The 17,376-nt window shown below is 34.8% G+C and overlaps 2 protein-coding genes and 1 long non-coding RNA gene across 3 annotated transcripts; 2 read left to right on the top strand and 1 right to left on the bottom strand.

The window, feature by feature from the left end:
• Positions 1 to 795: 795 nt before the first annotated feature.
• On the top strand, positions 796 to 6,106 carry LOC136802672 (uncharacterized). Its single transcript, XM_067059432.1, has 10 exons — positions 796 to 865; positions 1,101 to 1,138; positions 1,436 to 1,504; positions 1,619 to 1,678; positions 1,897 to 2,161; positions 2,352 to 2,485; positions 2,724 to 2,898; positions 4,878 to 5,544; positions 5,776 to 5,890; positions 6,096 to 6,106. The coding sequence occupies exons 2-10, from the start codon at positions 1,108 to 1,110 to the stop codon at positions 6,104 to 6,106; spliced, it is 1,527 nt and encodes a 508-aa protein (XP_066915533.1). The 5' UTR covers positions 796 to 865; positions 1,101 to 1,107.
• Positions 6,107 to 6,348: 242 nt separating this feature from the next.
• LOC136802601 (uncharacterized) lies at positions 6,349 to 7,563 on the top strand. Its single transcript, XM_067059355.1, has 3 exons — positions 6,349 to 6,396; positions 6,918 to 7,103; positions 7,363 to 7,563. Exons 1-3 carry the CDS (start codon positions 6,355 to 6,357, stop codon positions 7,561 to 7,563), a joined length of 429 nt encoding a protein of 142 aa, XP_066915456.1. The 5' UTR covers positions 6,349 to 6,354.
• Positions 7,564 to 7,770: 207 nt separating this feature from the next.
• LOC136802602 (uncharacterized) lies at positions 7,771 to 14,487 on the bottom strand. The gene is made up of 3 exons (XR_010846022.1): positions 14,471 to 14,487; positions 8,161 to 8,325; positions 7,771 to 7,854 (listed from the first exon to the last, which is right to left on the bottom strand). It is a non-coding gene; the product is annotated as an uncharacterized lncRNA (long non-coding RNA).
• Positions 14,488 to 17,376: the final 2,889 nt, after the last annotated feature.

Raw genomic sequence — 17,376 nt, 5'->3', positions numbered from 1 at the left:
GTAACTTGCATCAGCGGAGGCTAACATGCATAGCCTTCAAATGAAAGACCTGGCTGGTCGTTAAAATACAAAATTAAATCAAAACGAAAATGGTAGGGTAGAGCTGCGAGCGGAGCTGCGTAGTTGTATTTTAATGACCAGCCAGGTCTTTCATTTAAGGGCTATGCATGTTAGCCTCAACTGATGCAATTTACCCAATCTCACGGTATACCAGCATTACACAAAGTTACTCTACTTTAATTGCTCTGTTAGCCTGCCATCTTCTGTCACCTAATAGCCTAAGATCTTGTAGCTTTTAACTCTTTCAATTCTTTCTCTTTTCACATACGTAATCAGTTTTCACTATGGTTCTTAAAATTATAGGCGGTCAGTCACAAGTTTGTTGCATGTTGTCTACTCAGTTTGTTGTACGCAGCACTGAAGATCTGGAAGTGCACCAGAAATGCTTCCTGCTATTGTTTTGATGATTAAGTTTTAAATTGATTCTTCTTAGAAAAGGCTCGTTTTAGCTATCTGTAAGCTATAAATTTATTTAGATCTGAAATATGTGTCCTGTCAGAAAAAGGAAAAATAAAATTTTTATATATTTAAAAATAACTAGCTCTGCTGTGTAACTATTTTTGAAATATTATTTTGTAAAACTCACAAAGTTTTATTTCAATCTCTTTTGTGATTCTCAATGTAGGAATTTGAAGATATTGCTAATTGATAAGAAGGAAACGTTGCAAGGTTGAATTCAAAGCTTAAAAAAAGTTAAAAAATTAAGAACTAATTTATTTGTTTTTTTCCTCTTACAGATTGGAAAATATACTGAAATATATTAAAAAAACACAAAATCTAATCTGAATCAAAAAAGTTTCCTCAGGTATGTTTGTAAAAATCTTGATCTTTTTAGATCTTTTTAAACATTAAAATTTAAAGTCACAGTTTTTTTCGAAAGACATTTGTGTAACTTTAATTTAAGCAAAGAAATTCACAAACAAGCTTCGAATGTTCCTAACGTCATGATGAGACACATCTCTGCTTAAACAGATATTTTTAATAGAATTATTAATAGTTTGTTAAATTTTTAATTAATGGTTTGTTCAAAATCAATACAGCTCTGCAATGTTGGAACCAATCAAATCATTGACATCAGGTAATACTTAATACAACAGGATTCAATCCTGGAATGAAATTTGATTCTTAAGATTCAATCCTCATCCCTATCCTATCTTAGAAAAAGTTGTGCATTAATATCATACTTTGAAGATTTTGTAAATCGTAATCAGTTGCCTTGAATTCATCAGTTCATATAAAAACTTTTTCACAACTTTTGTGTGAATTTAGCATGATTATATCTAATTATCAGAATTCAGTTGAATATAATTGACCAGCTGTTGATAGATAAAATGAAAGACGATCCTCCTGCGATGTCAAGTTATATATTTTTTAGATTCTTCACTATCTAATGACATTGACATGGGCATTGCTGATGAAGAACCAATTGTGTCATCTTCGGAAGGTATTTTTCAAATTTTAGTGACAGAGTTGATCTCAGTTGATATAAATAAGGAATCATAATTAACTATTGATTTTATCTGTTTTTGATCTGGAAATTTCCCATTCATTTCTCTAGACCCCTCAACATATCCGCCATCAACAAGTACACGACACGCAGATGCCATGTTTCGGGAAGGTATTCCAACTGTTCATATTCTGTTTACACTTGTTTCGTTCGCAATTATTTTTTTCATTATTTTATTTCTCAATTTTAAGAGTTAAAATTCAAAAGTCATTTTTGCCAGGTAGATACTAATAAGACACAAACTAATTTTAGCAATTTGTATTTCACTCTTCAATTTTTTTCTTGAAAACATTAATTCATATATTGTTTTTATGTTTAATCACACAAAGGTATCAACAATTCAACATTAATCGCCTCTGACAAAATAATCAAAACGAGTGAAGCATGCCATCTTATCCACTCTATAGATGAGAAGTTGGAAGCTGCTTCTCACAAAAGCTATCTGAGTTTGTTGTCGTGTGAGCAGAGTCTTCTTAACTTATCCAGCTGCGATGAAACGGGTGGACTATTTTTTGCTTGCACGTTCGAATTAATCAAAGAAAAAACTATAATGACGCGTTATCTTGAGCATGGCTCCTACTCTGGCTACTACAGGTAACTTTGATCCCTCTTTTGGAAACCCCTAGCGTATTAATGATATTTATTACAAAAATAAAATCAGAAAATAACCATGAAATTGAAATAACTATTAGCCGTATAACTATGTTCAAATATCGAATTAGTTTAGCTTCTTTACTAAATGTTTGTAGTAATGCTTCTGTTTCTTTATTGTTTTTCGTTTTAGAAGTTACGGCGAAGCTTTAATAAACAACAAACTGGAATGTAGGACATTGTCATTGAAATCATTTAACGCTGCTGATGTCGCGAACGACCGACTAAGAAAAGATATGATACGAAAGAAATTGAAAAAAACTAAAGGTATAATTTTCTTCTTACTTAATTCTTTTACTATTTAGATCAAAATGATTTCTTTTAGCAGCTAAAACATTTGTGAACTTATTTCAAAAACTTATAAAGGGAGGGAGGGTTTCGTTCTTTGCAGAATATCCCCGAGAATATCTTATGATTTCTTTTTAACACAATGGGCATTACTGGTTCTAGTACCAAGATGGATCAAGAATAATGCATGAGTCGGTTACTTACTTGATTCTTTTAGGATCCTCAAGACAGCGTGGGTATTATTCCAACAATTTAAGGAATAACAAGACGAGTGTTGTAAACTGTCTCAAAACCTTATTATCGGAATTAGAGGCTTCGAGTGAAATCCGAACTATTGGCTGTGTCGTACTAGTGGATAAGGCAACTACAAAAACAAATGATTCCGACAACAGGTAATTTTATTGATTAATCATATTCAATTTTTTATTAAATATTAAAAAATAATTTACAACTACTGATATATCCTGATACGATTAACCGCTTTCTGGTCTGTCATAGGTTTTTTGTTAGTTAGTTTATGGAATCATCATCAATATTCCTCTGCTCTGCTCCAGCAGTATTTTCTAACCTCCGCATCTATTAGAGATCAGAAATTAGATATTCGTATCAGTACAAAACAGTGACTGCTACTAACTAAAACGCCATTATACCAACAGTTATTCTCTATGATGATCTTTTGGACAGCAGGCTAACTTTTACTTTTATGAAGATAAGGTTTTAAAGGCTAAAAAAAGTTTTTTGACATATATTATTGATGCCATATCTAATAGGACGATTTATAAGTGTATTTTTCAGATTACAACGTTTTTTGACAGTTACAAAATTTGCTTTTTATACTTTTTTCTTTGACACATGACATATTATGACACCTTACGTTACCTACGAGACATTTTACACAACAGACATCCCGTTTTTGGTAAGTTCTACAGTTAAATATCTTCAATTTCTTATTTGAACGATGTACTTCAACAGTACCTTTTAATCATCTGAAATACATTCATTCAAATTGAAATGCAAACTACTCCGTGTTGCTTATTCTTTCCTATTCCTATCACGATTCCAACAATTTTAACTATTCTTGTTTGTCAAGCCGGAGAAGTTCTCGACCGTATCACTTTAAGATATACCCTATTTCCTGAATATTCGCCGATGAATAGAATTTTTAGAATATAGAATGAACAAAATATCTGACATCTGTTTTCGAAATTTTTGGGGAATTTTTGGCTATTTAACTTTTGACCTGAAATCCACATCAAAGTAATTTCTAATCAAACCTATAGTGTCCGGTGTGTGAGGATTGAACCGACAAATTGACTGTTGTGATTTGTATTTCTTGTCCTTGATCCTTGAGCATCAATAGTAGAAGCTCCAAGACACGGGATAACATTTAGCCTTGTTACCTTTTAACATTTAGCATTTTAATAAGCGCTTATAACGCTTATAAGCATATGAAGGTTTAGATTTGCAGAATTCCTAAGCATAGCATAATCTTATATATCAGTCTGAAACATTTTGTTGTCATTTTTTTATCTGTTGAAAAAGGTTTGGTAGAGGTCAAGTAAAAAATAAGACATTCCACGGCTAGCTACATTCCACCGCTCCCAAAAACTGAACAAACTTTTACAAAATTTCTGAAAATTCACTAAAAACTTGGCTCGGGGTGATTCATAAGGATATAATAAGCTATGCATGGATGCTTTGAGAACTTAAGCATACACGAGCCTGACCAAGGGGCTTACACTTGCTTATAAAAAAACATGTACATAAAAAGTGAATAATTAAGTCGAAAGAACCTATTTTGATAAACTATTCTATGGCAGGTTGAAAACTCTGCAGTATTATGTGCCCGCCCAACGCAAACCGCAAACCCCCGTTGTGTATAATACAAGCAAAAATGAATTTTGATAATAGTAGATTGAATTAAATTTAGCGTGGATTAATTTTCCCGATTTCGGAGAAATGTAGTCCTCGCGAATAACTTAAAATCCGAGTTTTGGCCAAAACCCCTAGGAAAATGAAAGAAATCATACAAAAACTAACCCACTTAAGGTACATATTTTAACAGATACATTTAAGGTACAAGTTTTTGGTAACGAAACAATGATCTCTATTGATTAAGAACAATAGAAAGTTAAGCAAATATAATCCGAGCCCTAATTAGGGGTAGACACATTGTATTTGTAGTGCGCAAGGGAAAAAATAGTAGGCATACTTATTTTTGCATAATTCGTCATCTACGTAGTTCTCGGTTCACTTGCACCGTAAAAAACGTACAACCTGTCGGTAGTTTTACGATTCATGGTTTTACCAAAGAAACAACAACATTTAAAATACATCTTGAATAATGAAGTGTCGATCTTTTCTTATTCAGGTATTTGTCGAGCCAGAGAGACTTCGATCAAGGCATCGATTGGGAAGCAATTCTTGTTGCTTATAAGCTCCAAAATTTAAATTCATCCGAAGAAGCGGAATCAATATTCCAGAAAAGTAATTATACGGGTCCATTGTCTCTACAAGAGCAATTAGACATTTTATCTGAAATACCAAACAATCATTATTATCTTTGGTCGCTGGCCAAAGATCCTGCTGAACAACAAGTTAAATTTGCTCAACGCTTTTCCACGTCTACAAAATACCCGTGTAGTTCGCCAAGAAACAGAATTATAAATACCGTTGTGTTTAACGCAACACCTAGTAATATCATTAATGCCCTTCATGTTATGCTTGATTTATACAATGATTCTGATGTCAAAGGCCCACCTTCGAAGAGAAGAAAGTGCGTGTTTGACAAAAAGAAAAGAGTCGTCGTTGACACTCCATACATTTGTAACCACCTTGGTATTGACGAGGAGGAAGTCTTAGAATTATCCAAAAACATCTCTTCAATCGCAACACAGAAAAACAAAGACGAGAAACTCTATCTGCATTACGTGGAAAAACTTTTTTCATCAGGCTGTTTGAATTGGAGAGTATTAAAGGCTCCATCTCTTCAAATAATCTTAATGAACAACATTGATCCGATGACTGGTGAATTTAAAGTAAGTCAGTGCTTTGAAATTTAAAATTTGAACAGTAAATCCCAGTGAAAAATGCATTTCAGCCAAATCCGCCAAATCCGCCAAATTTCTTTCCGCCAAAATTTCTTCCTATAAGGTATTTCGTTTTTTAGTGCGTTTTTATTTCTTGGGCTTAACTACTCTATGGGAATCCGATACCATTAGACCATGCAGGGAAGAGTTGTCTTTTATTTCTAATCTTTTCTACTTTAGGATAAAGATTTTGTGCACGTGACAATCAAAGGAACGACGACAGGTCCAATCATCACTTGCTCCTGCGCAGTGTTCGACCTCCTGCAGTCCACAGTAAACGAAGAAGATGTAAACGGTACAGTGGGTTTTCGAGGCTTGAAATGCTGTCATTCTCGGCTCGCAGAAGATTTACTCGTGCTCAAACCCATGAATTTCGTGCCGAATGAACTCGAGGAAACTTCAATAGGGAGACATTATTTTAATGGAGATTCAATTTCCAAGGCAGAGGAATCCATTAATAAGCCAATCCTACAGCTACCTGGAAAAATAAACGTTTTCAGGTTCGCTGTAGTAATCGAAAACAATGAGGCGGAACTGATTACGATTTGCAGGAATAAAAAGGGACACAACACAATAACGTGTCATAACTCCTATTGCCGTTCAAAAATTTCCAAGGAGCGGTACTTGGATACGTTCCAAAAATCTGATAACCTTTGCCCACACCTTGAGTTTCTAAGGAGTTCTTTTGATGTGACCACCCTGAAGTTCACAGAAGGTGTGCAGGACGAAGATAAAAATGAAAACGAAAACGACAACGACATGGAATGTGATGATTTTGTATCCGACGCTGAACCTATTGAGGTATTGCTCGCTTTACAAACTTTAAATCTTAATTACAAAATACACTAAGGTCAAATTAAGAGCTGAATATGATAAAAAAAACACAATATGTACAACTGATAAAAATAACAAAATAACCCGATCAGGGTGTCTAATCCACACACTATCATAGTGTAACCATAGAACTATCATCAGATAGAATAAATACAAGCTTTTTTCCTCAAAATGAAGCGTGTCTATAAGGGGTCCCTTAGCTGCAATGCAAAATTTCAGATTGTAAGCTGAAATAATTTTGTAAATATCAAACATTTTTTTAAATGAAATCTTTCTGAACTGAGACAAAATGTAGTGACAATATACCCTTATGAAGAGGTTTTTATCCATGCTTCAGATTTTGAGAAACTGTTTTTACGACCAATAATCACTTTTAACAAAAGGAATCTGAATAGACGATGACGCAGCCAAAGTAAGATGTCATTCTATATGATAACAGTTCACTAGTGTAACATAACATTTTAAGTCGTTATTCCATCTCATTTTAGTGGGAAAAGGTGTTCGACGAAGATACTGGTCGATGGAAATTCCATGAGAAAGCTCCAAGCGTTTGGCGCGTCAGCGATAAGAGGGACGAAATTTATCAAGAAAACATCAAAAGGCGGGCCATACAAATTTTACTTGGTCAGGAAATCAAACTCATTCCATCAAAGAATGGTAATTGTGGATGTGAGGTAAGCTTAATTTACGTTTTTCCAATGTCAATGTAATCAAATCAAAGTTAGTTATAAAATCTATGAAAATCTTGTGGATTAAAAGTTAACTGACTTGATTTCATTTTAATGCAAAAATAACCAATTGTTGTGTCGATAGCCTATTGTTGTGTCGATAGCCTATTGCGTGATACCATTTGTTATAAGCGCAGTCATATCATATCCACTTCCATGAAAGTCATTCTAACATTTCATAACAAGTTTTATCTTGTTTATTTAGGGTGGATGGTACAACGAAGAGAATCCAGACGGTCATATAATGCCTCGCGGGGAAACTATCGTTTACTCTCTACCATGGGTGCAGCCAAAGGTCGACTTTACGAGCGAACGTGTATGGGTGGCAGCTGCTTTCGGGACTATGACGGGTCTGAAGACAGTTTGTTTCGATCTAGCACAACAGTTGCCTGCGGGTACGAAATAGGCTGGGAGTTCGTGGACAGCGTAATGACCAGCAAACAAACATTTTCAGGGTTTGTCAAGGTTGTCAAAAACAGGTACACAGACTACCAGTCTCCATGTGAATTTATGTCCAGGAACACTCTGATCAAGTGGTGGTTCAGCTGGGCTTCAGCAATGGATCTGGACTTTGTTCAAAAATGTCCGAGTTGTGGATCAGATCCAAAATACCTGGCCGCCGATGCCACAAAGATCGGAATTACATTTAAGCAGATTAATGTGACACCAATTGAGCAGCCTGTCGGAGATTCTTTTCCTACAAAAAGAAGGAGATATGACCGAACCTTCATTAACAACCGCAACAGTAAATCAAGAATAGTCGTCAACGAGGCTCTAAATTTAATTTCAAGACATTTTTGTGGCAAAGTCAAGGCCAGTAAAGAAGATTTAGAAGTAGCGAAAAAAACACTGATGAGATCAGAAATCCCTGTGGTGCGTTTAGTGACAGAAAAACTCTTTGAGTGTGATATCTCAACTCTCGAAAGAACATCATTGAGTAAATTAATAGTGATATTAACCAAAGATACAAGTTTAACTAATCTAATTCCAAAAAGATACCTACCTCAATTTGAAACTTTGAACACTTTATTGGCGTCGGTGAATGCAATCGAAGAGAACAGTGATCTGTGGCGAGTTGTAGAAGAATTCCATCGGTCTTCAAAGTTCTTCTTTCCTGAGCTCGGTGATTGGCTGTTCATCGTAACATCTCTCTCCAAAGGATCTGCACCTAAAACATACGGAGTTGAATTTCTTAGATATCTTTTTCTTCTAAGAAAAGAGATAATGGATGATGAGGTTCCCCCTGAAGATCCAAGATTAGTCAAGAAATATAATCCTCCAAGAGACGGGAGAGCGTACTATTTTCATGATGGGGACCAGATTCGGGAAACGAGAAAGTTTAGCGCCGACAAAGACAACAAAAGGTTGGACAACTTTGACGATCTTCCTGACAAAGACGTTTGTTCAAAGATTTTTCCAACTGCCAAAGGCAGATCCTATTTGTTTTTGTGGTTTTGCACACGGGCACTGTTACGGATATCATATAATTCCCCACGCAGAAGGCCGAAAAGATGCTGCAGCGTCTCTATACGCTTTCTTGAAAAAGGCACCATATGAAATTTTCTATGACTTTGCTTGTTCATTGGAGGAGTATGGTAGGAACAGGGAAAGTGGTTTCTTCCAAGCCACCCGCTTTTTCCACGATATCTTCCATGGATATGGACATAAATGTTCTGATGTGTTCAAGTCAAACAGATTGCTTGGATTCAACGGCTTGAACACATCCATTTGCGAGCAGTTTAACAGTTTTCTGCAGTGCATCAAGACATCAGGGAAACTGATGACACAGGAGCATTTCACCTTTTATGTCCAATTTTTCATTTACCAATGGAATCTGGCTCGAAAAGACTCGTTTGCAAAAATAATTGCTGTTGCAATCGCCTGTACCAAATAAAGTTATTTTTATAGCTACATTCCTTGTAAAATAGTTATTTTTATAGCTACATTCCTTGTAAAACAGTTATTTTTATAGCTACATTCATTGTAAAACAGTTATTTTTGAATCTACTTTAATGTCAAAAATTTTCGCGGCCAGAAAATCTTTGTTATTTCGCGAGAATTTTATTTCGCACATTTGACTTAATGAAATATTTCGCGGTGTGTGTCGAATCATGAAGAAAAAGTTTTTGCCTGGTTTTTCTTATAAAGTGGAAAGTGAAAGTATTTGCTGTTTTTTTTGTTTTTAAATAAATTTAGGGAAATACTAAAAATCCGTAAAATTCCAGCCAAAAAAAGCCAAAATCAGGAAAAAAACATTTTTCGTAGACTCAAGTAATGCTTGCTTTATGCTTATAAGTTCAATGCTTATATAAAAAAAACAAGTTTATCGTCGCTTTAAGTTCTCTTATGTTTGTAGTATTGGACATAAGGCACTCTTATTTTACAGCGACGATATAAGGGTGGAAATAAGAGTGCCTTATGTCAAATACTACAAACATGAGAATACTTGAAATGCTATTTCCTCAAAATGTCAAAAATGGACATGAGGCACTCTTATTTTACAGCGACGATATATGTCTGGATTTATTTTTGGCGACAGATAAATTCGCGACGATCTTATTTTTCCAGTAGACACCAAGCTTTAGTGATCTTTCGCGAGTCAGCAATATTAACTTTTTTCGTGACCAGTTAGTTTCGCGAATCGAAGCAAATTCTTTAAAATCGCAGGAATTTCAAGCCGCAAAACTTTTGACGTCAAAGTAAATCTCATGTAAGACAGTTCCTATTATAAACAGTTATTTTTATAGGTACATTACGTTTAAAACAGAAACTATCATAATTCTTTTTAATCTTCAAGTTCTTTAAATGATTTGTACCCCCCATCCCTGCTGGGAATGTTTGATTTATTATCTATTGCTTTTTTAAATTCAATTTCATCAGTAAGGTTTGCAATTTGATGGCAGTTTATTGACAGTCATAGTGGGCAGCATCCAACCCCCACTTGAAAAAGGTCAACCCCACCTACATATGGTTACCCCCACCGGAAATCTCTTACCAGCCCAACCCCACCTCATTCAACAATCGACATGTATTATATTTTTTGCTATTTGTTTTTTTTTTTTGTTAAAAAGTAGCTAGTGTGTCAAAAAAATATATATGACAATATTGTAACATAGAGGGAAAAAACGATGCAGAATTTGATTCTCCCTTGAATTGGTTGAAATCTTACATTACAACAACTTTCTTTGGATGGATTTTAATTTGTATCTCCTACAGTCAAGGGTTTCCAGGATCAAAGGCTTTCTGAGAGTATCTGTGCTGACTACATAACTTTATCATTGGCTATCAAGCGAATTTACCTCCCTTGGATCATTTCGATAATTTACCTCATTTCATTGTCTAAATACTGGAAAAATCCCTGGAACCCTGAAAAATTCCTAATTATGCCTATATATATCCACAACGGAGGAAATCAAATTCAACCTGGAAGATATCGCCCTACTTTGTGAAAATCTTTGAAAAGAGATCCTGCAGTACAAGAATTATTGACAAAATTCATTGAGGAGAATGCTATCTTCAATTCAAACCAGCATAGCTTTCACTCCAGAAGATCTTACTTGTCTGTCCTTATTGTAACAAGACAGAAATACAAATGTTGTCTACCTTGACTTTTCCAAGGTATTTTATAAAGTAGACATAAACCTGGCACTTGTCAAAGTTCGAAATCTTGATACGAGTGAAAAGATTTTCAAATTATTACAATCATTCTTAACAAATCATCACCAAAACGTAATAATGGATAGCATTCCATCTACCCCCTCCTTATCTTAGTAGGAGACATTCATGATGAATTTTTGCAGATGACACAAGACTCATTAAAGGTGTAGTTAACATTGAATATACTCAAAAACCTCAAGGAGACCTAAAATTTTAAAATACAGTTTATCACTGGGCGGATGATAACATGGAGTTCAATAGTGTCAAGTTTGAGTTTTACATTAAAGACCAAATACTTAAGTCAAAGCAGAGACAAGCAACATGATTAAGAGAAACACTGTAATTTAAGAGTATGATTATAATGTCAAAGCAGGGACCTGGTCAAAGCCTGTTAATTCAAGCACCACATAAGCAATGTTGTTTTCAAATGTCCAGAAAACCTCATTCCCGATTCTCAGGACCTCCAGAACAAGAGCAACTACACCAACACTCGCTCTTTGAAGACACTTGTTCTACCTTATCTAGAATATTGTCACAACTTCGGAACCCATTGCTAGTTCCGGGTGCCACAAACAATGCTGGATTTAACTCAATAAAACACAAAATCAACATTTCCAAGTATTTCAAGTAAGTATACAGTACACTTCAGCGCCCTACCCCACCTTTTCCCGTCACGAAAATGACTGATTAAACTCCTCGCGAAATGTTCTGTTGCTCACTTTAATTTTGATTATTATAATCCAATCTATGTATCTGAAATCCGGAATCAATGGTTGCCATTTTGTTCAACTGCATCTTTCATAACAACCATTGTCAGTTGACAATAACATGGATATATTTTCTTATAAAGATATTTATCAAGTCAAAGAGCCTTTAATGAGGGAATCGATTGGGAAGGCAGCAGATCTACCATCAAAAAGCGGAAAATGCGTTTTCAGTAAAAAGAAGAGAGCTGTTGTTAATACTTCTTTCATCTGCTCTCATCTCGGGATTGATGAAGAACATTGTATTGAAGTGGAAAATATCTCGTCAACCGCTACTCATCAAAGTAAAGAAGAAAGAAAAGATTGTATCATCTTTTTGGATTCAAAATGCAAATGATTATTATATGGAAATGAGGCACTTGAAAGGGGGATGAAAAATAATGAAATTGTCTAGGGGCATGGGGGTAATTGTCCTGGGGGCAATTGTCCTGTCACCCCTCAGATCTGTCGCTGCTCAGAATCCCTTTAATAAATGCTTTTGAAGACCTGTACTGTAACAAAGAAGCACATCCAAATGCGAAAGATAACTGTATAAGTATACCAATAAAGGATTGTTCAGAAGCTAAATTGACTGCCTATTTACATAGTATATATTGCTGATTGTACAGACTACTTGGCTAGTAAGAAGGACTGGAACACTAAAGCTATTATATCTAGGAAAAAACACACCCAGGAACATCATAGCATAATAAAACAACATGCAAGCCCCTAGGATCTGCCTAGTTTGTAGTTGACACATCTGAGTATCAAGAATCTAAGTATTTTTGTTAATTTATGATTGATTTGAATGTGTCTTCATTGTTACCGAGTGTTCTGAAGATACCTGGACCTGATAATTGTGCATTTATCAGCGTTCCGAAAGATATCTGCAATCTGATTGGTGATTGGTTAAAAAGAGTACAATATATCTTGTGATCGAAGTCAATTGAAAAATTTGATTGTCGAGTCAATCGAAGTCAATCGAACTGATTGATCGAATCAATTGAACCCAATCAACCGTAAAAAAAATGTAAATATTCGATTGAGTTCAATTGTTGGAATGATCAGTTCGATTGAGTTCAATTGATTCGATATATCAGTTGGATCGATCAGTTCGATTGAATTCGACTGAGTTCGATTGATTCGACAATCAAATTGTTCGATTGACATCCCCTGGCTTATTATTGTATATATTTGGTTCGTCAAAACCATTTCCCTTCCCTGCAGCAGGCTTTAAAGTTCATGTTGACCCCCATTTTATTTTGTGTTGTAATCTTGAAAGACCTTTAGTGAGGCATAAACAAATGATTTCATTGGTTAAAAAATCGGCAGGTACAAAATGCATAAAACATAAAGCATATTGCATAATGCATAATAGTATTGGGTAATTTACAGAACGATTTTATATTTTCTAAAACTCTCCTTTGCAGAGGCTAAAACCGCAAAAACCTCTTTAGAAAAGTTTCTTGTAAACATTCCAATCAGAGGGATTTCCCCAGACATAATATTTACTTTTCGAATCCGAACGAAAGAGAAAATATTCGAATTATACATCAAAGGGTTTTCCGCATAAATAATAAGAAGATGCAACAGATCAGAAAGATTTCCCCCTTCTTCCTTCTCAAAAGAAACATAAACATTCGAATGTAAAAAGATTCGAAGTCTCTTTTCTTTGATCTAGCTCCCGGATGAAGCTCTTTAATTTATATTGGCTGGATATTGGCTTATGTAACAAAAAGCATTCACATGGTTAATGCTTTGTAAGAGGGTAAACCCGTTGAAATTTATTCGCAATTGTTCGAAAAAATCTCTGAGAAAACCCAGAAAGATCTTGCTTCAAAATTTACGTTTCCGAGTAAGAAAAGTAATATACGGAGGAGATATTTTCGTGTTTTTTCTACATTATACTACGTTCTGTAAAATACAACTATGAAAATCAACATGGCGACAAGCATTTTCAGTGGATCATGGATTTTCTTCATCATCCAAAATTCAAATTTACAGCTTTCTACCCTTTATTTTCTGGTAGAAAATGGTATATTTGTTTTGTTGAAAGTATTATCTTTCAAATTCTCCTTATTATAGCCTCTAAAATTGACATCTTTCAAATATTACGCATTATGCATTATGCAATATGCATTATGTTTTATGCATTTTGTACCTGCCGGTTAAAAAATGTCAAAAAATCACGCTGTGTGACGCGATTATTATAATCATTGTCTAGTCCTAGTTCTAGTTCTAGTTTAAGGTCGGAGTGAACGGAAGAGGACCCTCCGTTCCCGGCGCTCCGGAAATCTCTGGTGTTTTCTGGTGCAGCTAAAAAAACGCCATTTTTGCACACCGGAAAATTCTGGTGCTCTTCCCGTGCTTCCGGTGCAAGGGATTTTCGCACGCTCTAAAAAGTCGTTTTGACAGGGTCACGAAAAGAAAATGCGATTAGCCAGTACCAACCGAACTTTTTATTTGATCATTGCGCAATAAATTAAAAGGTATGATATGAACGTCAGATACAGGGCTATCCAGCGATAGAGTTAGTCAGGAATAATACGATATAGCTGACTTTGCTCAATTTATAAACAATTATCACGTGCATCACACATGGGAACATCGTCGATAAATAAAGAACGAAACGTTTCCGGTGTTCCAGTGCAGCTCAACTCAAAGCACCGGGAGTGCACGTTCCTGTGTTCCGGTGCACGGAAAAATGGCACTTTTTGCACCGGAGGTTTCCGGTGCGCTGGGCGGGTGGGAGGTTCCTACAACGGAAGCTCCCGTGGTCAAGTCAAGAAAGTCTTACAAACAAAAATAATTTTTCCTATTTATACTAATCATCAGACATGAGTCCATAATTTATATTTAGTTATGAGTAATGATTGTCAATGTATATAAATGATTGTGGTTGTGTTATTTTACCTTCTTCTTATTGAATATATGGCCATCATGTTTGCTTGCATAATGTTCATTATAGTTATCAGTAGTTGTAAATACATACAACTTGGCTGGTAATATACAACATATTAAACTGTTGACAGCTATGTCCATGTTGTCTATATTCATGGGGGTAGAGCTCAGCGCTGCCTCTTGTCTCCCTGGTCGTCTCCCTGGTCTGGTCCTCCTTAGACTCCGAGCTAGGTCCTCCTGAGAAATCAGTAGAAATCATCACTTTAATTCCAACACATTACTCTCACTACCATTATAGAACAGCCTCGTATTGAACCAGTTTCGATGATGTAATGCTATATCAGTTTGCCGTCATCCGATAGATTCTGTAGATACGAGAATTTACCTTGAACTGACTCAAAAAGAGAATTAGTACTCTATTAGAATTTGAGGATGATCACGAATCGGTCAAAGTTAGGTTTGGAGGAAGCCAGGTGGAGGAATACTTTAAAAGATTTGGCTCTGCCGTGCCCCGTGATGTTGATGACATCAGTATTGCCCTACTGCAGGACTGTAACTCTATCATGCTTTATGATGCACAAAATTATTGTATTGGGTTTAAGTAAACTTACTCCCTTGCTGTGAGACGTATAAATTTATAGAACTATCATTGATGACTTTTATTATAGTAAAAGAAAATTTCTTTTGATATTTGTTCTCATTTACAGTAGCTGTCTTTTGAATTTTGCTGGAAAAAAGAATTGAATTTTAATCTTGATCTTTTTATGACTTGGAGGTAAATTAAATACCATTCCGTTCTACTGTTACATTGTTATTTTTTGTTCTCTTTTGATGTTTGAAGGTTATTAAGTTTTATCTTCACTCAGTCTTCTGAACTTTGAAAAGAATCAATTTATAATTATTCTTATAAGAGTATGGGCTATGATGAGAATGTTTGTCCATATGTTAATATTTTTATATTTTGCCGCTAAAAACTGTAATTATTTCAATGCTGTTTTGCAGATGGACACAAATACCTTCAGTGAGCTTGTGTGTCTCTCATCATTGAAAAAACGAGCATTTGAGAAAGCTGCAGAAAAAAAAACATTGTTGTTTTTTGTTCTCTTTTGATATTTGAAGGTTTCATCTTCATTCCATCTTCTAAACTTTGAAATCAAATTATAATTGTTCTTATAAAAGTATGGGCTATGAACGGAATGTGAATGTGTGTCAATTTGTTGTTTTTTCTATTTTGTTTTGCCCTATATTTCAGCTATCCTGTGGCACTGTTTTGGCCAATCTAACTTGCCAGCTTTGAGAATAGACCAGTATTTAGCTTCCTTGACTTGCCTTTCTCAATCATATACTTTGCTTCTGCTGTTCTTAATTTGTATTTTCATATTCTAAGCGTATATAGATTTTAATATATTTTCATGGATACTACTTCATATTTTAAACTGTATAATAACTTAAAAAAGAAACTCTTCAGTTTTTCCTGCTCTTTTGTATTTGATGTTCTATGAATTTATGTGGATTTAAATATATTTTCATAGTACTTTATATTTTATACTGTAAATAGCTCAAAGAAACTCTTCATTGCAAACATTATGTAGGCTTGTCTTTAAAAAAAAGCTGAGGTAAGTTATGGCATGTCTCAAAAAGATGAAAATTTTGACACATGCCATAAAGTCACCTGGGACACCAATATACAATACAATACCTTAGGGAACTAAATTCCCCCCTTTTTATAATTTTGTTTTACTAATATTTTTATTTCGACCGCAAAAATTAGATGCAAAAAGCACTAAAAGATTTCGACGTTACTTCTCAAACACAGCTTGATTTAGGCCAATTCTCTACTTCCTAAGTAGCAGCTCCTACTAAAACTCAGCAATTTACTTATGTAGTATAATTAAGCTCTGAATGTCGATTTAAACTGGAATGGCTTTTAGAATAAAAGTCAATTTAAATATCTGCAGGCTACGGCACTATCTTCCCCCAGTAATGAAAATAGGGGGTAATTCCCTGCGACGAACGAAATACACTTGTGAAAATACGCAACATGATTTGTCAAAACTGAGGTTCGGAATTCTCGAGTTATGACGTCATCACTAGCATTTTCCATCCGTCGTGGCGATTTTCATCAAAATATTTAACCTCGCTATTCATGATATTCATGACGTAATCTTTTCCACGGAAGCACCCGAGATAACCCGGAACTAGTGGCAAAATAACAAAAGACTTTTGCCACTAGTCCGTATTATTTCGCGTGCTTCCGTGTAAAAGATTACATCATGAATTGAGAAGAATTAACGGAAATCTCCATTCCAGTCTTTATGAACGGACGATGGATTTCAAAGTTCAAAATCAAGTGTGAAAATGTTAAAAATTCATTGGGGCATAAATTTTTTTAAAAGGCATCAAAAATATATTTGCCAGGACAGTTAACTGGCTATCGAAGAAAAAATAGTTACTTTGATATTATTTTTCTTTCTTTTGATATTAATATTCAATGTTTATAATCCGTATTTACATCCAAATTTTTTAACCCTTCTCTGTGCTGCTTCCTTTTTCATTTATTATTTAGACAAAAAAGAAATTTTTATATGAAAACTGAATTGAACTTTTAATATCGCGCCGCACCTAAAGTAAATTCACAAAAATTTAATAAAGCGCCAATTGAGAAAATTTGAGTTAAATCATTAAAATAAATACCATATTATTAAAGTTAAAATAGATGCTGAAAAATGTATCCAATCCAAAAGTTAATTTGTGCTTAAAGGACTTAAAGAATTTGGGCTACTGTTGGGTATCTAGGGGGTATGCCCCACGTGGCAAGATTTCAATACGATAACATGCTATAGTAGTATATATGAATGATGTAGATAAAATGATCTCCAGTACACCTTGGGGCCACCGCAACCAAAAAAGCGCTGCGA

The sequence above is a fragment of the Clytia hemisphaerica genome, unplaced genomic scaffold (assembly GCF_902728285.1).
Source record: "Clytia hemisphaerica strain Z4C2 unplaced genomic scaffold, Clytia hemisphaerica genome assembly, whole genome shotgun sequence".
Taxonomy (NCBI): domain Eukaryota; kingdom Metazoa; phylum Cnidaria; class Hydrozoa; order Leptothecata; family Clytiidae; genus Clytia; species Clytia hemisphaerica.
Note: the sequence above shows the minus strand (reverse complement) of the source record. Positions and strands in the feature narration are given on the sequence as shown.